The 22,354-nt window shown below is 44.2% G+C and overlaps 1 protein-coding gene across 1 annotated transcript in view; it reads right to left on the reverse strand.

Annotated features, from left to right (window-relative positions):
* Msh2 (mutS homolog 2) overlaps nucleotides 1-22,354 on the reverse strand; it is a 58,842-nt gene that overhangs the window by 13,696 nt on the left and 22,792 nt on the right. The window contains exons 8-9 of the mRNA XM_034514292.2: nucleotides 19,058-19,167; nucleotides 419-542 (exon numbers count right to left, since the gene is read on the reverse strand). Coding sequence (XP_034370183.1) covers nucleotides 419-542; nucleotides 19,058-19,167 — 234 coding nt within the window. The remainder of the gene's footprint in view (nucleotides 1-418; nucleotides 543-19,057; nucleotides 19,168-22,354) is intronic.

Below are 22,354 nucleotides of genomic sequence, written 5' to 3' on the forward strand. Positions count from 1 at the left end.
GCACAGACTTCAAAGGGCAAACACAGATTTGCTAGCTAAACTTTACATATCTAAGATCCATACAGTTTTATCTATCTTGGCCTCTGCTCACAATTTTATTCAAAGTAATTATTAGACCACATTAAAAAAAAAATACTAGATACAAATTTGTTGGCTGAAAAACAGCAACCAAATTTATTTAAAAAAAAAAAAAAAAAAAAAAAAAAAAACTACAGACAGGCCACATTTGCAGAGAAAAGACAGCAGAAAACCACGCATAAATAAAACTAAGGTTTTAGTAACAGAATCACAAAATGTCCACAGAGAATCCAGCAGTTACATCTGCCACCAGCAATGTGATGTCTCTGAGCAAAGCATGTGCCCTCTCGGGGTGAAAAGAGAAAGGACTCAAGGACACTACAGATGGACCAACCCTTACCGAGACCCCGGGCTGCACTTATTAAGGTGGACTGCATCTTCTTCTCCAGGGCATCCATGACTTCTCTTAGTTCACTCAGGTTAGGATCAAATGAAGGTTTTACAAGGAACTCATGGTTTTCCACCTATAGGAGCAAGGACTAGATAAATCAGACAAACAAACAGGTGAAGACAGACCTAGGAAGCATGATGTTTCTTCTGCCTGTGTACATCTGGGTAATGCTGGCAGGAGTGACCATCCCTAACATCTTCAGCCAACACTAGAAGAACCTTCTACTTATTAACAAATTTTAATAGGAGCTTAAGTTCTAGATATACAGGAATTACCCACAGGAAGTAGATCCAAAGAGTGTCTCCAATGCTACCCTTATTTGCATTTTCCTTAACTCTTACTAAAGAATGTTCAATATTCAAAACCATCACTACATTATGCTTTTCCCAAACCAATGATCTACCTTAAGATCCTCAGTAGCTCCAATTCAGCACAGCACTCCACTCCCAATGCCTCCTCCAAAATACCATTCTTAAAAATCTGTATCTAGCTAGTGCAGGCAAGATGGCTCATGGGTAAAAAAAACTTATAACTGCCAAGTCTGGCGACCTGAGCTCCATCCCCGGAGCCCACGTGGTGGTACAGGGTGAAAATGACTCACTGGGGTTGTCCTGTCTCCACAGCTGTGCCATGCATGGTACACCTGCATCACCCTCCCACAAATAAACACTCATGTGCGTGCATGCACGAGCACACATGCACACACACACACACACACACACACACACACAAAACCCGTGTGACTGCCAGGTGTGGTGGCATTTGTCCTTAATCCTAATACTTAGAAGGCAGAGGCATGAGAATCTCTCCGTGAATTCAAAGCCAGCCTAGTCTACATAGTGAGCTCCAGACTAGCCAAGGTTACCTAGGGACACAATAACTAAACATAAATGAATAAATAAATGAATGACCTATTATCTCACCACTTGAGAGGCAGAGGCAGGAAGAACAGGAGTTCTGGGTCACCCAGGACTATGTACTGAGGAGTTAGAACACGGTTCTGGTTACATAAGACCCTGTCTCAAACCCCCTAAAGCTTATCAACATTTCATGATTTTCTGTTTGTTTATTTGTTTGTTTTTGTTTTTTCTTTCTGAGACAGGGTTTCTCTGTGTAGCCCTGGCTGTCCTGGAAGTCATTCTGTAGATGAAGCTGGCCTGGAACTCAGAAATCTGCCTGCCTCTGCCTCCCAAGTGCTGGGATTAAACTCGTGCACCACCATGGGGGGGGGGGGGGGGGAGGGGGGAGGGAAGCTGTTTGTTTTAGAGACAAGATTTTTCTGTGTAGCCCTGGCTGTCCTGGAACTCAGAGACCTACCTGCCTCTTAAGTGCTGGAATTAAAGGTGTACACAGCAACACCCAGCTCAAAGTTTCATGATTTTATGACACATTTTAGAGGGAACGAATGCTGAGATCAAACCTAACCATGGCACTCTTGAACACCATCTTTGTAAACTGCTCCTAGGCTACTGCTTTGAAGACAAGGTCTCACACTGTGTAGGTCTGGCTGCAGACTGACACTGAACTTGGAGATCTGCTTACCTCTGCCACCAGAGTACTTGGGAGTAAAGCTGTGAGGCACCATGCCTGGCTTTTTAAAAAATTATTTACCAGCTATATTATTAACCAGCAAGAAAGTGTAATGAAAAAATGGATCTCATTTTTAACAGCATACACATACATGGAACTTTCAAGTCTTTATTATGTAGAGACTTTTAAAAAGACAATTTATTTGAACATTAAATACAATTGGTTTCAAGTTAAGGAGCAAACCATGGAAACAGAAACTTAAATGTTAATAGCTCTTCAAACCTAGTGATTGTTCTTTTTTTTTTTTAAGCAAATGACTAAAATTTAAACAAATAAAATTACAAAGGAACATTTTAAAAAGAAGTCTATTTGTACCAGGCATTAAAAGTTATTAAATGACAATTATACATAAAAGCTTAATATGAGAGTGAGTCAATTTTCTAAAACAAGATGACAAAAACATATTCACTAAATAAGGCTGAGACAAATTGCTCCTAATTATTATCCACTTAATCAGAGCACATATTCACATTCCTAAAGTGAACTACACAGGAGGAAAAAAAAATCAAATTACAGAAAGCTAGCAAAAAATGAATAAAATATTTAAGATAAAACATGTTTCAGCTATATAAAATATTAAAAGCTAAAATTCTGAACAAATCTTTTTAAAGATGAAAGGTATACTACAGCTTTACCAAAAATATAAAAACATAAAAGCTTTTTGTCAGGACACTTCTTTGCATATAAGGAAAGTATTAAGGTCATTAAATGAGCAGGCATAAGCACCTAAAATAAGCAATAGAGTAACGGAGAGAAAAGTGCTGTAATAAAAGCTATGAATATTTAAGCCGCCCTGAGCTGTTGTACAGTAGCTGTCCCCATGCAGGCAGGCATTCCACCAGCTCTCTCTCTTCCTGCTTCCTGCCCCTAAGAAGCAGAGACTGAGAAGCAGACACAGGGAGCCTTCCTGAAACCTGCACTCAGCAGCCCACACCTGCTGAGAGTGAGGTTGGGAGATGTTCACAAAGAGCAGTGAAGGCAGAGGCAGGCAGATCTCTGGGGTCGAGGCCAGCCTGGTCTACAGAAAGAGGTCCAGACAGGGACAGCCAGGGCTACACAGACAAACCCTGTCTCGAAACACAAAACAAACAAAAATGGTAGGGGGCAAAATGCAATGAGACTTGGATATGTTTATTCTCTGACACAGCTACCCTACTGGAAATTTACTGAAATGATGAAATAGAAGCAAAATAAAAGCACACAAGATAGAGAAAGCCTCCATACCGTTTTCTGATAAAGCCTCTATATAGTTCTCTTTACAGCACAACTGGAAGACACGGAATTTGTATAACTTATCAACAGAACAGAGTACTAATAGTCAATTAAACATGTAATGAAGATTCTTCAGATGTAAGGATCAAGACATAACAATTACAGGGGGAAAAATCCAATGCTGTCAAGGAAGATTGAAAGTGCGCTACACAACTTGCTTCTTCCAGTTAAGAGGCAAAGCAGTGGCCAGGCCAAGTTCCTATCCTCAAGCCCTCCATATAGAAAAGTAATGATGAGGGAAGCCCTCAGATCTGGAGGGTATCCTTATCTACTTCCTTAAATGAGAGGATGAACTTCTGAAAGCTGCTACAAGACTGAGATGGAGCTGGCAGCCAATTACTCTTGCAGAGGACCCAAGTTCAGTTCCCATGCTCACTGTACCCACATGGAGGTATCAGATGGGGCTCAGAACCACCTATAACTATAGTTCTAGAGGATGCAGTGTCTTCTGACCTCCTCTGGCCCCTGCACCTGCATGCTGAACATATACACTGAGCCACACACTCATAAATCAAATAAATATGTAGCAAATAAATGTTTAAAACAAAAATAGAAAAAGAGCAGTGGGGGAGTTAAGCAAAACAAGGGGACATGACCTGGCCTTTAACATAACTGAAATAAATGCTGCTGAAAAGTATAGAGTGAAGAATTATAAAGACCATTTTATGAAATATGTAGACTTTTTCTTTGCCCTTAGACCTGGGCAGAAAAATGCAAGTTCCAGAAAGCGGAAGTGAATGTAAGATTTTCACTACCCCAGGACACATTCCAGGTGAAGGACATTGCCCCTGAATCAGAGGACACTTGCTGGATTACATTCCTCAAGCCTCAGGCAGCAGGCCCACCTGTGGGTGTGTGGGTGTGTGTGTGGGGGGGGGAAGACCCCGAAGCAGGAAGACACATTCCTGACCATAAAAAATACAAGCCATCTAGGTGGGGCTGTGACTGGAGGAAGTGAGAAATATTTTGTAATGACGGTATAGGGGACAGTGATATGGTAAAACCACATTTTTGAGAAGAATGAGTGTGCAGAGTGATTTTCACATGACTCTAGATCATTTGGGTTAGATTCCTCTGAAATGTTCCACTGTTCTTGGTTACCCCTCCCTCCCTTGGTCTTCCCAGTGCTATGTTCAAAATTTGTAAAACAACCAATCATGTGTAACCGCGCGAAAATGCAACCATTCATGTGTAACCGCACAAAAATGCCTTTCTTTCCCCACCCCATGCTATAAAAGACCCCTTAGCCCCGCCACTGGAAGCCAAACCTTGCTCTTCAGAGAGAGAGCTTGTGGTTTGACCACCGGCCAATTTCCCTAATAAAGCCTCTGCTGATTGCATCCAGGTATGGTTTCTTGTGACCTTTGGGTGGCCGTGATCTCCTGAGACTTGAGGAAGGGTCTCCCGAGTGTGGGGGTCTTCACAGGACACTCACGTGAGCGTCCATCAGCAGTCTGCCACTTGCCCCACACAGGGCATCTGAACGTCAGTGTTTCAACAGTATCACCTACCTCCACACTAGAACGAGCCATTGTATCAGCAAAGGTGACAGACAGATGAGCAAGGAGCGAGCTCACAGTGGAATGAAAGGTAAAGTTGGGCCTTAGCCAAGTTACTAAAGGGCTCATCAATACACCAGAGACAGTCTGAAACCAAATCGACAACTCTGAAAGAGTAGAAAACCTTACAGAGGATGCACATCCAAAGATGAAGAAATTAAAAAACAAATAAATATAAAAGATACTAAGGTTTTTAGGTTTTATGTATTTTCATATTTTATGTATGTGAGTGATTTGCCTAGTAGTGTCTGTATACTGTGTGTGCTTTGTTGACCTTGGAGTTCATGGGATCCCCTGGGACTGGAGGTACAAGCAGATATAAGGAGCCATGCCTGTGGGTGCTGGACGCCAAAGCTGGGTCCTTTACAAGAACATTACATGGCCTGCTGAGTCAACTCTAGCCCAGGGTATTGTTTTAGACAATTACGTTATAAAAGCTCCACTACCCCAGAAGTATTAAATAAAATATTATAAGCATGCTTTTCAAAAAAAAAAAAAAAAAAAGATCAGTTGGAGAAAATTCCATCTAACTGATGCCAAGTGAAGACTCTCCAAGACAAAACCAGGGAGATTACTTCAAAGTCATGTCAGACATGGTTCCACGGGCCTTTAATTTCAGCATCTGGAGGCAAAGGCAGGTAAATCTCTGTGCAGGAGGCCAAACTTGCCTATCTATACATAGCCAGTTCCCAGGATGGCCAACGTGAGACCTATTTTTTTGTTGTTGTTTTTAAAAAATAAATCCTGACTAGTTTCATATCAATTTGACAAAACCTAGAGTCATTTAAAAGGAGAAAACTTCAATTGAGAAAATTCCCCCCACTAAAGGCAGTTTTAAGGCATTTTATTAATTAGTGATTGATGGAAAAGGGCCCAGTCCATTGTGGGTGGTACCATCCCTAGGCTGGTGGTCCTGGGTTCTGTAAAAAAGCAGGCTCCACAAGCCATGATTAGCAAGTTAGTAAGGCCCTCCATGGCCTCTGCATCAGCTCCTGCCTCCAGGTTCCTGCCCTGTTTGAGATCCTGTCCTGACTTCCTTCAGTGATATGAAAGTGTAAGCCAAATAAACCCATCCCTCCCCAAGTTGTTTTGGTCACGGTGCTTTTCACAGCAATGATAATAACTCTGACTGAGACTTAGCAATGAGAAGACCTTGTAAAAGAGAATTTTTGAAATAGGCCGAAACTAATAATAATAACAGGGCCCTTTCCCTAACCTAAATAGTTAAAAGTGCCTGCCAGCAGGTTTGGGCCCATCTAATTAGTTACAGAGGAGGAGGGAGTTACAGTACAAAGGCCTGTTAAGAACATCTCAGAAACTGACCGGCCAAGGGAGGAACTACACCCTGCCCCCATGGTACGGCCTACTAGTGTTTAAAAAAGGTAAAACAACCAATCCTGTGCACCAGCGTGAAAGTTCGCTTTTTCCCCACCCCGCCCATGTATAAGTGCTAGACCCCTGAGCCACGGGGTCAGTCCCTCTATCCCCTATGTGAGATATGGGGATATGGGCTGGCCCAGAGCTCTGATTTAATAAACCACCTCATGTGCTTTATTTACAGCAAGACGGTCTCTCGTGTGTCCTTTGGGTGCGTGCTATCCTGTGACTCTAGTGGACCTCCCTTCTGGGGAGTCCTGGACCTTTCACTTGCATCTATCAGCCCCTGGAGGAGGAGTGAAGGCAGAACACACTCTACCCAAACCATGGAGTTTGGTACAAGTGTCTCCTATTTATACTGGCAGACAAAAGGACACTAGCCTTTGGCTTTTTATTGCCCTTGCTTCTACTGTGATCAAAGCCATTGGTTTTTGTTGGGTTTTTTTTTTTAGCAAAACATATAACTGAGGACAAAGACAACCTTTTCTAGCTTCCCTCAGAACCAGGCGTGGAGTTCTCTAAATCAATCGAGGCCAAGAGACTGTGTGTGAACAGAAGTCATATGCACCACTTCGAAAATAAATGACACATTTCAACTGGCTGGAAAGAGGATTAGTCACCTTCATTTGAAGATGAAAACACTCGACAGTGGTAGAACACCAGGAGCCTGGTGCCCACCACAGGAGCTGCTGGCCTGCCCTACTAACCTGGTGCTGACACCCCAGCTGTCCTGGTGAAAACGAAAGCTCTAATCTCAGTAAAAACAACCAACAGAACACCTCCATTCTTACGTTCTTCTCCTTTAAGCCATCAGCATTCACTTATGCATCGCGTTTTAAGTTCATTCATCTCAATAAAGCTGAGAAGCCCCAGGCTGAGAAGAAATCCTGAGAGCATCTCTGCAGCATGGAATGGTGCCCTTTAATCCCAATATTAAGTAGGCTGGTGTCTTTGGGAATTGGGGGCCAAGCTGGTCAAGGACAGAGAAGATGCATACGATTTACACAAAGTTCAGCTAGGTAAAAATTTACCTTCTATACATGTAAAATGCACCAGGAAACGAGCCACCAGGACACACATGCACAGGAACGCACAAATACAAAAGTTCGTACAACCTAGGACCCAAGAAAAAGCTAGAGGCCAAGCTCTGAGGCAGAGCATACATACCCCACCACGCACAGCATCTGAGGTTCATTCCCCAGCACCAAGCAAACTTCAACTAATTAACTTTAGATACAGAAAATTAAATATTTAAGATATTTAGGGAAGTATTTAAAAATGCCTACTACTTAAGATAGTAGGAAGCTAAAATTGAACTGAATGAATTAATGAATGAATACAGACAATCACTGGAGAAAATGCTTACTGAAGAGAGCTACATTGACAATGGCAGAAGGCCCAGGCTGCATACAACTGCAGTCCAGGAAAGACAGAGGAGGAGTGAAGGGGGGGGGGGGGGGGAGGAGTCGTCATCACATAATGGTGGCTATGTCACTTAGCTTTCACCCTAGCAAGAGTCACCTGAGAAGAGGGAACCCCCTCAGTGACAACACCCCCTGAGGGCTGGCCTATAGGCAAGTAGGCAAGCCCCTGGGAGGATGACTGATGTGTCATCACCCAGCCCGCTGCTGGTGATGCGGTCCCCAGACAGTAGCCCTGAGGCATATAAGAAAGTAACAGAGCTGCTGAGAAGGAGCAAGCCAGTAAGCAGCATCCCTCCACACCTACTGTAATCTGCGAGGTGAAACACACCCTTCTGGTCATGGTCCTTATCACAGGAGCAGAGGACAAGCTAAGATGATTGTCAGTCCTCCAGAATGAGCAGAAATATAAACTGGCTATAGAGAAAAGAAACACTGGGGCTGGCAAGCTAGCTCAGTTGGTAAAGGTATTTCCAAGCATATTGATTAGAGTTTAGCTCCCAGGATCTAGATAGCGGAAAAAACTGACTCCTGGGGGAGAGATGGCTCTGCAGTTAAGAGGACTTATGACTCTTGCAGAGGAGCACTGACATCGGGTAACTCACAACCACCACTTCTAGGAGACATAAAGCCCTCTTCTGGCTTCCTCAGATACCTGCATGCACATAGAAAACACACACACACTAAATTAAGTGAATAAAATTTTTAAAATAAGATTTCTGTAAATTTGGCATATTTCTCTCTCTCTCTCTCTCTCTCTCTCTCTCTCTCTCTCTCTCTCTCTCTCTCTCTCTCTCCTTCCCCCTTCCTCCTCCTCCTCTCTCTCAAAAAATACAAAGAAAGAGTAAAATAAACCTTTGTGTATATAGAAATAACATCTGGAACTAAAGCACCCTAATATCAACAAGACGGAACACAGCACACTAAAAATTTTATGGCAACTGAGGGAAAAAACTACAAACTTGGAACCAAGCACCTAAAGTATTCTCAAACAGCAGGAGTGTTTCTCAAGCAAATAAAAAACCCGACTAGGACAGTCTAATAAACGAATTTCAAATTTAAACTCAACAATTACTGTGTAGAATGGAAATAAACCCAAGGGCAAAAAGCACAGAGCCAATAATGAAGCAATGTTATTTGGTATCAGGTGTCCTAAGGGTCTAGTAATTTTTTCAGTGTGAAGATAGGGACAGGCTTTTCACTTTGATGAGAAAAAAAAAGCTAGGCTTGGAGGCACACTTGTGTTCCCTGCACCTGAGAGGCAAAAGCAGGAAGATCTAGCCAGTGAAATCCAGGCCGGGCAGAGCTACATAATAAGACCTTGTCCCAAAACCCAAACAAATGGAAAGAATAAACAAAGGAGACGACTTCCAAGCCAGTCAGTTTATCCAATCAGATGGGGAGAGCACAGGGAAGGGAACTCCTTCTCTCCCTCCTTCATTTCTGCAGTGCTGAGAAACAAGCCAATGGTTGTACACTCCAGTTAGGCAAGTGTGCTACTAGTATGCTCTATTTCCAATCAAAAACTTAACCCCAATCAATACAACAGTGAGTAATTGCAGAGGCTAAGCACCCACTCTAACCCTACGCGGAGACCTAAAGTGGGAGTGACAGTCAGCCGGAGCTACATGGTGAAACTGTCTCAGGGACACCAAGAGCAAGGAAGAAGAATCACAATACAATCTGATGGACGTTCAAAGATCTGAGAAACCACAAATATGTAACAGGCTAAAATTGCTATTGAGGATGGCCGGGGAACCAGCTACAGTTATAGCTCAGTGGTAAAATGCTTGCATAGTGTTTATACAATATCCTGGATGCAACGTCCCACACTGTCAAATAACTCACCTTTTCTATTAGATAAATCAAATCCAAGGCAAAAAGTTATCACTAAAGAACTCATACCTAAAAAATGAAGTTCAACTTGTAAGAAACTGTATGACTTTCTTTACCCAACTCAGCAAGTGAATCAAATTGAGTAAATTACTCTTTTCTCAAGCTGTGGGATGCACTCAGCTAGAGAGACACACTAAAGGGAAATATAATCTCATAACACATGATAAACTTCCACAAATGCTGTGTCCACCACCGACCACACACAAATAAATGTCAATCAAAAAAGGAGGACTGGAAAAATGGCTCTGTGGTTAGGAGTGCTTGTTGCTCTTCAGAGGACTTGAGTTCCCAGTAACCCTATCAGGTGGCTCATGACCACCTGTAAATCTAGCTCTTCCGGCTTCACAAACTCACATACATATAAAACAACAACAACAACAAATAAGAGGGCACAAAAATAGTAATGTTTGAAATTAATGAAAGAGAAAGAAAACCCAGAAGGATTTTTAAATCTTAAGTTCTCCAAACAGCTAACCTCCAAGGAGAGGGAAATGTGTGCTTCACCACATACATTTTAACCAAAGAAGCTTCACCAAGTACAACAGCACGAGGCAGTAACACGGCTCAGCAAGTAAAGGTGCTTCTTTGCTAAGACTGGCAACCTGAGTTTGAATTGCAGGACCCACGTGAAAACTGACTCCTTCAAATTGTCCTCTGGTCTCCACACTTATACGTGTACACACACACACACACACACACACACACACACACACACAAAAGAATGTAACTTAAAAAATAATAATTGAACCGCCAAGCAGTGGTGGCGCATGCCTTTAATCCCAGCACTTGGGAGGCAGAGGCAGGCGGATTTCTGAGTTCGAGGTCAGCCTGGTCTACAGAGGGAGTTCCAGGACAGCCAGGGCTACACAGAGAAACCCTGTCTCGAAAAAGCAAAAAATAAAATAAAATAATAATAATAATAGAAAAAATAAAACCAAGTAGAGCCTGGTGAGATGCACCAGAAGCATCCAGGAAATGCTGGTGGTGTGTGATGTCTGACACAGGATCAAATAAGACAAGTAGCTGAAACTCATCTAAAAACACCCTTCCTACTGGCTAGCTTTCATAGTAATAGAAAGTGCTATGCAGGGTACTGTGAAAGAAAAGCCATCAACGAACTTCACAACTAGTGGACACTGAATACTGCAATACTCATCAACAAACAAGATTTGCCCTCTGGTGCAACAGCCGTGTCCTAGTTAGGATTACTATTGCTGAGATGAGACATCATTGGGAAGAAAGGGTTTATGTTTCCACACTGTAGCCAACCATAGACAGAAGTCAGAGCAGGAACTCAAACAGGGCTGGAACCTGGAGGCAGGAGCTGATGCAGAGGCCATGGAGGATGCTGCTTACTGCCTAGTTCTCCATGGCTTGCTCAGCTTGCTTTCTTATAGAGCCTGGGACCCCATCTCAGGGATGGCACCACCCATAATGGGATGGGCTCCTTCCCATCAACCGCTGATTAAGAAAATGTTCTACAGGCTGACCTTATGGAGGCATTTTCTTAATCAAGGTTCCCTCATCTCAGATGCTTGTGTCAAGCTGACATAAAAACGACCACCAAGATCAGCATGACGTTTTAGAGGATAACCAACTGCCTTTTGATTGGACTTGAGGCCTAATCCACAGGATGGATTTCTGCCAGGTACTGTAAACCTGGTCAGAAGACCTCACTCAACTAAGGAGATCACTAACCCTAGGTGGGAGAAAACTACTACTGTTGTCTTCCTAAATGGACACATCAAACTGCCTATTCACCATTTATACTTATGCCCAGATCAGCGCTGCCTTCAACCTTGGCCAGAGAAGCTTCTCTCTGTAAGTGGTCAGTAGATAATGCATATACATGGGTCATCTAAGTGATGACACGTGTTTACTGAGTGCTCAAGACTTAAATAGGACATTTACCCATGTGTGTGAGTGTGTATGTATATGTGTATGTATTTATCTCTTACATGTGCTTGCGCGCTATAAAGGGTAACTCAGGTAACATCAGGGTAGAATGTGTGTTAAGTATGTAAGAGTCAAAGGATGGGCAGGAATGCTGGAAACGCTTCCTGGACACGACATGGGCATTGCTCTCACAGCAGGTATAGTTAGCTAAATCATAATGTCAAGTCAGTAAACATTCCAGCATGGATGCAGAGGGCTCATGGGGCTCCTGGCTACATGAGGCACCACTGACAATTATAGCTACTAGGGAAGAGGAAGGCATCCCTGAGCATGCAGGCAGGACTAACTAGACCTAGTGCATTACTGAAAAAAGGAAAGAGGGTAGGGTACGGTGGGGTGGGGTGGGGGAATGGCTGAGCTCTGACTGGGCACTGGTTGCTCTTCTAGAGGATCTGGGTTCAATTCCCAGCACCCACATGACGGCTCACAACTGTCTGTAATTCCAGTTCTAGAGGATCTGACACCTTCACAGACATACATGCGGACAAAACACCAATGCACATAAAGTAAAAATGAATTAAAAAAGAAAGGAAAAGAAAAAAGGAAGGCATGACAATGAAGACCAAGGGTGTCTCAGTTAGGTTTCCATCGCTATGGAGAGACTCCATGACCGAGGCAACTCTTATAATGGCAAACATTTAATTGGGGCTGGCTTACAGGTTCAGAGGTTCAGTCCATCATCATCATGGCAAGAACATGGCAGCATCCAGACATGGTGCTAGAGGAGCTGAGAGTTCTACATCTTCATCTGAAGGCTGCCAGGAAAGGACCAGGAGAGCACTGACTTCTTCCTCACTGGGCAGAGTTTGAGCACCAGGAGTCCTCAAAGGCCGCCTACACAGGCTCGCTTCCTCCAACACAATCACAGCTCCTAACAGTGCCACTTCCCATGAGCCAAGCATAGTCAAACTACCACAGAGGGGAAGTGGAAAGATGTGCACTGAATATATTCAAAATAAACTGTATATATGTATGAAATTGTCAAAAGAAACTTAAGAAATTAATATAATTCACTGAAACACCAAGGAAACTGTTTAGTTTTGTAAAAATCAATGCCTTCTTGAATTTTGGCTTAGGATGGCTTTGATTTACATTTATTTCTAAAATAGAAAAAAGAAAAAAAGGATTTATGGAAAGCAGCCACAGAAACACTTACTTGGGGGGTAGGTGGGGGCAGGGCATAAGAAGCAAGCCATTGTATAAATAAGATCCTTCATCACATGAACTCCTAAGAACAGCTGGAACACAACCAGGCTTTCAAAGATTAGACAAGAACAATTGAGAGTCCCTGGAGAAATTCTGAAAGTGGTTCTAAAAATATAATCTGAATGCCTAAATTCATTACAAATATCTGTGATGCCGGTGATTTGAACTTGCCTTATAACTTGAGATACACTTAGAGGCGTGTCTAGGTCAGCTCCCAGGAGTGCAGCCTTTAATTAGGACTGTGATTACTTAAGACAGTTCCACACTATAAACTGTGAGCACCCCCAGTACAGTGACTGAGGAGTAACTGCTACTGGCCACAGCACTCCTCCCTGGCCCTGAAATGCTCACATTTCAATGTCCCTCCTCCTTCTGAAGGAAGCTGATGTGTTACAGCTTGGATGGAAAGGTCCTGGCAGTAGGGAGCCACAGAACACCACTAAGTCACACTGCACAACAAACCTCACACAAGAAGGAGGGAAAACCCAGGACGGTGGCTGCCGCAGAGAAATGGGCAGAGCACAGGGTTTAGTAAATAAAGGCTTTCTTGGGCAGGGGTAGAGCTTTCCAGGGTGGTCTAAGTAAGATTGGGGACTATATGGCCTGATTTGGGGGCAAGCTCAGGGATTGGTGGGATTTGTTTACTATAGAGCAGAGCCCCAGCAGAGGGAGGTGAACACGGCCTGGCCTCAAGACCCATAGTCTAGCAGAAGGCTGGCGATGAAGCCTCTAGAGATGGGCTTTCAAGCCAGTCCTTGCCGCTCGTTAGTATGAACAGTCAACAATTAATCCTCTAACCTTTCTAGCTCTAGGATGGTAACCAGTAGCAGTTGAGCCAACATTCTGAGCCCTGCCATTTGCCATTGAGAGGTTTTCTCCACTGAAGAAATCAGGCAACCAGCAAAGACCGGAAAACAGACACTGACAGATGTAAAAAAAAAAAAAAAAAAAAAAAAAAAAAAAAAAATCAATCGCCAACCCCTGCCCCCACCCCCGCCCCCCCCCACACACACACACTCAGACTGTCTGCTGCGAAATTTATCCAAATTGGGCCCGTCTCAGAATTTGTCTAACACACCTGGTTCTTTGCTCTGTGCCCAGACCTCAGTATATTCTAGATAACCAATCTAAAAGGCCACTCTATAAACTTTAATACTCTCCATGACCTTGAAATGTCATGAAAATGCCTGTGTAGGGCAAGTGAACTCCCTTGTGTTCAAGGTTTTTGGGAATTGCTCTTCTGTAGCCAGTGTTTGACAGCCCAAGTCTTGTTGGCCAAGGTTACAGCACCCTAAACAGCCTTTTACCCAGGGACTTGAGTCATCGCCAGAACTGATCTGCCTGAGTCACTGGCTCCCCCACCAACCTTCCCTTCCCCCTGTCTCTCCTCCCACTGCTTCCCTTCTAACTTACCACCTCCCTTTTACCAACCTCCTCCCCATCCTCTTCCCTCCCCCCATGCCTACTCTGCCCTCTCCCCCTTCTATGACCCCACAACCCACACCCTGGTCTGCCCCGCCTAGATTCTCACAACACAGTCTGGCAGACTGCCACTTTCCTCTGCCCACTCCAAGAGGTGGCAAGAGCTGTGGGGCTTCTTGCAATTCTTGTTCCTTTCTCCCTACTCAACTTCCCCAAGACTAAAATGTGTTGAGGATCCTTCTCTCCCAACCTATCCACATACATTAAAGAGTTCCACTACCTTTGCCAGGCCTATGACCTCTGACCTGTACGTCACACAGGGTTCCACTCTCACTCCGAGAATATGGGTGGGTTCGGGCAGCTGCCATGAAGTATACAGACTAGATCCACCTAGTGGACAATACATTCCCTGTGGTTGACAAGCCAGTGTCAAGCTACGGAACCAGCTGGGTTAAGATGGCCACCAGAGAAAGGACCTTATGGCCTGTTGCCTCCTTCAGGGAATGGAGTTAGAATCAACTATAGCTGGGCAGTGGTGGCGCATGCCTTTAATCCCAGCACTTGGGAGGCAGAAGCAGGCAGATTTCTGAATTTGAGGCCAGCCTGGTCTACAGAGTGAGCTCCAGGACAGCCAGGGCTACACAGAGAAACCCTGTCTCAAAAAACAAAAAAAAAAAAAAACAACTAAAGTTCCATGAAACTATGCAGCAAGCTGATGAAAATCCTGCCATGATTCACTGTACCTGCCTGAACCCAGCCTTCCCAGCAGAAGTCACTAACCTTACTACCCATTTTATTTCTCAGTCCTGTACAGAGTATTTCTGTACCACATAGATGCATCGCCTGTCAATTAAAAAGCCTATAGCCTATGCCTTAGGCAGGAAATGCAAAGTGGGACATCCGGGAGGCAGAGCCAGGAATGGGAAGATTCACCTGGGAAAGATGGAACAAGACACACACATAGTACCTGAGCACAGGTAACTAGCCATGTATGTAGTTTAAAATAATTGGGTTGTCTAAGCTATGATCTAGTCAGAAAAGAGCCTAGCTACAGGCCCAATGTATTTGTAAGTATTTTGACTCTGAGTCTTATTTCTGGGAGCATGGGAGCAGGAGATAGTAAAACCAGACTTAACAAGTCATAGCCACATAGTTGGAAAAGACTAAAAAAGGCAGAAGAGGGTTCTCAAACCCCATACAGAAGTTGGTGGAGATGGCTTTTCAAGCCTTTAACAGCCCTAGAGGAGGCGGCAGAGCTTCCTAACAGGCTTGGCTACAGCAGGCTACACTCTGCCAGGGGCCTGTTTTAAATGTGGCAACTGCTGCAACCCTCAGTACCCCATGAAGCCATGCCCAGACTGCTCACGGCCTGGCCACTAGAAGTCAGAATGTCCTGCGTGGACTCATCCTGTGTCCAGCTCCAGTGGCCCACCCCCACTACACAGGCACTGTGGACCCTTAGAGCTCCTTGGCCTGGCGGAGGACTGATGGCTCCCAGACTCAGCAACCTCCATCACCCTCGCCAAGCCAAGGGCAATGCTGCAGATAGCAGCAGGTAAGCACACCTTGTTCCTGATGGACACGGACTACCTTCTAGGTTTAACTTCACACTTGGGTCCCGTGGTGGCATCACCAACTTCTGTTCCAGGGGTAGATGGAACCCCCTCCTGTACTCCTAAGATCCTGTTCTTCCCTGTATTCTTGCAAGGTGATTTTTCTCAAGCTTTTCTGGTCATGCCTGTCTACCTGGTTCCCTAGCTACTTTGGAGCCATCCTGGTCCCCATAACCTTTCCTGATTCTCATCTTCTTTCCCTAGTTGCCTCACAGATCTCTACCCAACTCCCCTGTCCCTACCCTACAGATCCAGTCATCAACCCTCAAATGTAGGATATCTCCACACCAGTAACTGCTACCCACCACCAGCCAGTCCTCATCCTTGTCTTCTTTTCCATCCAGACCCCAGTTTTCCATCTCTGAAGCCCACCACTGTGGTCTCGAGCCATTCATTACCCACCTCCTATCTCAGGGACTCCTACTGACTCGCCTCACAACACTCTCATCCTCCCAATGCCTATAACACAGTACATTAATAAGGCAGTAATTCCAACCCACCCATGGTTGCCAACCCTTCCACCCTCCTCTCTAAACATTCCTCGATCTTCCTACTTTACCATCACAGACCTAAAGAATCCCTTCTTTACTGTCCCCCTGCATCCAGACTCCTATTTTCTCTTTGTCTTCACTTGGGAAGACCCTGATACACAGCTTTGAGAAAGCTCACAGAACAGTTCTCACTCAAGGCTTCCAGCACAGTCCTCATTTTTCTGGCCAAACTTTGGCTCAGGACCTCTCCTCAGGACCTTAGTCTTAGCACACTTCTTCATTATGTAGATGACATTTTACTCTGCTGCTCTTCCCTGTCTCTGTCCCAACAAAGCAGTGCTTCACTCCTAAACTCTCTTGGTTCCCTGAGTTACTGCGTCTCTCCATCTAAAGCTCAGCTGTGCTCTCCCACTGCTGTGCACTTTAGCATCCACCTCAACCCAGGGTATCAGACCCTCACCTCTGGTGAGTCGGAGCCCTCCCTTCAGGCAGGCCATGGCAGAACAGATTCTTTCATTCTTCAGCCTGGTGGGGTTCTTCAGATATTGGATCCCCAGTTTTGCTCTTATGACTAAGCCACTACACCAGGCAGCCAAAGAGATCCCCACAGGCCCCACCCACCCAGACAGACACAGTCAGCTGTCACTTCTCTTTACTGGAGGATGCCCTCTTAGCCCTACCCTGGCCCTCCAAACCCCACCTGCCCCTACCACTTCTTTACAGATGAGAGGAGTGACCACAGGTGTTTTAGCTCAACTGGTTGGGCCCTCCCATCAGGCCACAGCTTTTGTCCAAACATCTAGAACCCTCCATCTGTGGATAGCAGCCATGTTTGAGAGCTTTAGCAACAGTGGCAGAACTCACCCAGGAGGCCCTCAAGCTCACCCTGTTCCGGCCCATGGGACATGGATGGGGGTAGATTCTACCCAATGCCTCTCGGTCCTTGAGGCATTCCCTTCTTTTCCTCCCTGGGCCCTCATGCATCCAAGCCTTTCATCTCCTGTGTCTAGAAAAACCTCAAGTTACTTGCTCTAAACCCTGCAACCCTTTGAACCCTCCTCTCTGTCCCATCCCCTAATACTCCCTTCTCACTCCTACCCAAAGGTTGTAGAGACCCTATGCTCGCCCTGGCCTGGTCTTCTAAACTATTCCTCAGAGCCCCAACTTATCCTCTTTGTGGATGGGAGCTCTCGATAGACAGACGGGCAAATCTCCAGGCAGCTTATGCTGTGGTTGCTTCCAATGAAACAGTTGAAGCAAACCACCTCCCAGTGGGGACCTCCTCACAGTAGGCTGAGTGAACTGCCTTAACCAGGGCACTCCAAATAGCCAATAACCAACATCTCCACCAGATATAAATATCCTTATTAAAAGCCCATGGTCATTTTCCTTCCCCTACAAACTGTAAAAAAAAACTTCCCTAACATAGTCTGCCCTTGACTTCTTTGGGTCTCATCCCCCAAGGCCTGGGAGCTCATTCCCAAATAAACTTGCCTACTTTCTTTTAATTCAGCTCAAACTGGCTTATTTCTTTGGCAGAAATAACCTATTCATGACAAATGGCAGGGCTCAGAATGTTGGCTCAACTGCTACTGATAGCCATTTGAAAGCCAAAAGGGAAAGTGATTTTGATTAAATCAAAATCAGAGTTCAAGAACCCAGGCCTTCCAGAGGGTTTCACTGGACCTAGCAATTCTAAATAAAATGTATCCTATTCTAGACTCCTTAAACATTGTCTTAGTTTTTCCAGAACATGCTCACACCAGCACACATGCTCAAACACTCACACACACACACTCACACTCTCTCTCATACACACACACACACACACACACACTCTAATACAACCAGAATAAATCAAGATCACATAGCACGAAGTATCAACTCAAATAGATCTACAGGTACTAAGAACCCAAAGACTAACAATTTGACCAACCAAACTGTTACTCAAATAACTGTTGCCAATAATTTGAGTATATATTCCTTGCATAGTCTTTCATTGGAAATTTAGCTTAGATTTTTAAGTTCAGAAAAAATTTAAGCAGGATATTGTGGTACATGCCTGTAATCCCAGCACTTGAAATAGTAGGCCAGGAGGACTGCCTTGAGCTGGAGGCCAGCCTTGGTCAGAGAGACATAGTAAGAGATCCTGTCTCAAAACACTCAACGAGGCGATGGAGAGATAGCTCAGAGGTTAAGAGCACTTGATGCTGTTTGGAGGATCCAGGTTCAGTTCCCAGCACCACGTGGTGACTCACAATCATCTGTATCTAGTTACAGATAATCAGACCTTTGCTGGCTTCTGTTGGCACCAGATACACAAACAATATAGATATGCATGCAGGCAGAACACTTAGATGCAGAAAATAAAAATGCATTAACACTTCCTTGCATTAACACTCAGGAAGCTGAGGCAGATGGATACCATGTTCCAGGATAAACAAGAGGAAGAATTCCTGCACCCAGTCCACCGCACTCAAAAGTTGCATTGTGCCAACTTTTATTTTCACTGAAAAGGACTGGGGCTGGATGGAGCAATGATCAGACACTCACCCACCACACTCAAGGCCCTGGGTTCAATCCCCAGCTCGGCCTACCAAGTCCATTCTTCCTTGTCTGTCACTTAAGTTTACATCAATTGGCTACAAAGGTGCCACACAAAGTGCCAAAAATACAAACCCAAGACAAATTAGACATTTTTTAATATGATTTTTCTGTTTTGTTTCTGGTTACTTTCTCCTTTCCAAAAATACTTTCCTGTGGGAAATAAATGTAAATTGCATACCTGATCCATATCTAAAGTTGTTTCTATCATTTCTTGAAATTTTGAAAAATCAGAACGAAGATCAGTAAGAGGAGTCACAAAAACTGCCAACAACAATGCCTGGTGTCTTCCTAAAACAAAGCAGAAACACAAATAAAAACAACAGCTCGTAACAATTAAAATAATGAACATCCTTTGAACCAGAGAGCACAAACTGTGCAGGCTTCTAAACTTAATTCTACTTTTATGTTTTAACTCAAAAGTTATCTATAAACAGGGGACTACTGTGGTAGCACCCAATGCCCTACTACTAGAACACTGCCCTTCCTGGCTGTCTGTCATCTCCTTCAGAACGATGTGGAAATATTAATTATGACTAAATGAGCTAAAGACAAAGTCACTAAAATAAGACCTCTAATTTACATCCTAATTTCCATTAACAACCTGGCGCTCCGATCAGCAGAGGCTGAATCCAGTCTGTAAAGTGTAACTTGGCTGTTAAGAGCAACCCCAAGGAATTACATAAGAAAGGGAACAGGAACCAACAAAGTGCAAGGAAGGCAGAGTCAGGGCTGGCGCCAGCCCACACAAACTACTCTGTGACTGTCATCGCAAGGAGGCATCCTGAGCCCTGTCCTTGTCAGCATAATGGACTGACAACGACGACTTCCCAGAAGATAGGTGCGTACCTGAGATGGCACAGCACAAGGCAATGCTCCACTCAACAGTCACTACACACCACACCACTAGTCATTACTACTTGGGACACAAGGATTACTTTTTTCTCCTCTTTGCCAATAAATTCTTATAGAAATTCTGCAGGTGCTAACTAGCACATTAAATTTTAATCCAGCCGGTAGGTGGTGGTGCATGCCTTTAATCCCAGCACTTGGGAGGCAGAGGCAGGTGGATTTCTGAGTTCGAGGCCAGCTTGGTCTACAGAGTGAGTTCCAGGACAGCCAGGGCTACACAGAGAAACCCTGTCTCAAAAAAAAAATTTTTTTTTAATCCAAAGTAATTAATTCCAATTCTGATGGCTCTTGAAGAGAATGATGAAAAGCTACCATGATGTCACATTATATTATTAATCATAACATACTGAGGAAACAGTACATATGTGGGAAACACTGAGACAGACTGTAAACAACACTTTGCTACATAACGTCTGCTGTGTTACAGTGCCTGGCTCTTTATCTCTGTTTGGCTTAGGAACTCCTGGTAAAAGAACGAATGGCAGCCAATCAAAACAGTGATGCTGGACCACAGAAACCCCACCCCCACCCATCTCCATTAACATTTTCAAAGGTTTATGGCAGTGCAATCACAGCACGGTGGAGAAATTACAGGTTTTGAGGACAGCCTAGACTATACTATGAGATCCTGTCTTTAAAAACTAAAATCTCTTCCAAGAATGAACCTTGGCAAAGACAACCACTTTGCTTTCCATTGTGTTAAAGGACACAAAAACATTTGCTAATACTTCACAACAAACACAAGGCCTGAACCTCAATGCTAATTTGTAATCTTGTGGAAATTGTACTCTGTTAAAAGCAAATAGCCCGCAGCAGCTGAGTGTGGGGCGCAGCAGCTGAGTGTGGGGCGCACACCTTAATCCCAACACTCAGGAGGCAGAGGCAGGTGCATCACTGAGTTTGAAGTCAGCCTGGTCTACCGAGTAAGTTTCAGTGTACCCAGGACTACACAGAAAAAACTTGTCTGGAAGGAAGGAAGGAAGGAAAGAAGGGAGGGAGGGAGGGAGGGAAGGAGAGAGGGAGGGAGGGAGGGATGGATTTCAGAAACTAAGGTTGTAGAGTTCAAACAACTTGTTTCTATTTACTACTTTGTCAGTTCAGTATTTTATGATTTTTGTGCAAGAACCTAAGAACCTATGTTTTCCATAAACTATTGTTTTTCTAGCTCATGACTTACAAGAAGGATTTCTAAGAATTCTCATGATGGGGCTGTTGAACACAGTTCAGAAATTAAGAGCACAGGCTACTCAGAGGCCCTGAATTCAATGTCTAGCCACCCATATGGTGGCAGCTCAGTTATCTTTACCTTCAGTTTCAGGGTTTAAGATTCCCAGAGGGCACCAGGCACAAAAGTGGTGACAAGCATACAGGAAAAAGGTGCCCCCTACACACACACAGTTTATGCTCAGTGGTTACGAGCATAAACTGCTCTTGCAGAGGACCCAGGTTCAACGTTAAGACCCACATAGGTAGCTCACAATTATCTGTAATGCCAGCTCCAGGGGTTTCAGACTGTGGCCTCCATGGGCACCTATGTAGACAGACCCATATATCCGTAATTAAAATTAAAAATAAAGATTCATTACTTTGAAATTGAAGGAGTAGGCCTGTCATTTCCTTCTTTAGGAACAAGGTCTTAACTATGTTGTGTAAGCTGGTATAAATCCCTGGGCATAAGAAGTTCTTGCCTTGGCCTCCTGAACAGCTGGGATACAGAATTAAACTACCACACCCAATTTTTCAGTATGTGTCTCCCTGTTTTTAGATTTATTCATCTTTAATTTTTATATAAAACACATCTTTGTTGCCCACAGAAGTCAGAAGAGGTCATCGGATACCCTAAACCTGGAGTTTGGAATGGTTGAGATGGCCACGGAAGTGCTGGGAATCAAACCTGGTCCTCTGCAAGAGCAACAAGTGCTCTGAAGCACTGAGGGTCTCTCCAGTCCCTTAGAATCTTTTAAATGCATTAACTAAGGGGCTGGAGAGTTAACAGTGTGTGCTGCTCCCGCAAAGGACCAGGGTTTAGTTCCAAGAACCCATACTAGACAGCAAACGACCACATTCACCCTAGCTCCAGGAAACCCGATGTCTTCCTGCCCCTTCCGAAGTGAAGGAAGAAGAGAGGAATGAACAGACAGACAGACGCACACGCACACACAATTTAAATGCATTAATTAGAAGTCTATAGCTCTGGATCAACGGTTTGAATCTTCATAACTATACTTCAACAGAATTAGTTTCTTTTGTACTTGTTTTATTTCATATGTTTAAAACCATTATTCTGAAAATATTGGAAGCCAAAACAGCCTGTGTAGTACCCAAAAAACCCCCAAAGGTACAAACACTAGATACAGGGCTGAAAAAATGGCTCAGAGGTTAACAGGACTGAGTGCTCTTCCAGAGGGCCTGAGTTCTGTGCCCAGCAACATGTATCAGCCCATAATCATCAATAACTCCAATTACAGAGTACTGGATACCCTCTGGACTCTGTAGGCTCAGGCAACTTGGTTTGGGTTTTTAATTTTAAGGAGAGAGAGAACACACACTAGACAGGACTCCACTC

This window comes from Arvicanthis niloticus, chromosome 11 (genome assembly GCF_011762505.2).
Source record: "Arvicanthis niloticus isolate mArvNil1 chromosome 11, mArvNil1.pat.X, whole genome shotgun sequence".
NCBI lineage: Eukaryota > Metazoa > Chordata > Mammalia > Rodentia > Muridae > Arvicanthis > Arvicanthis niloticus.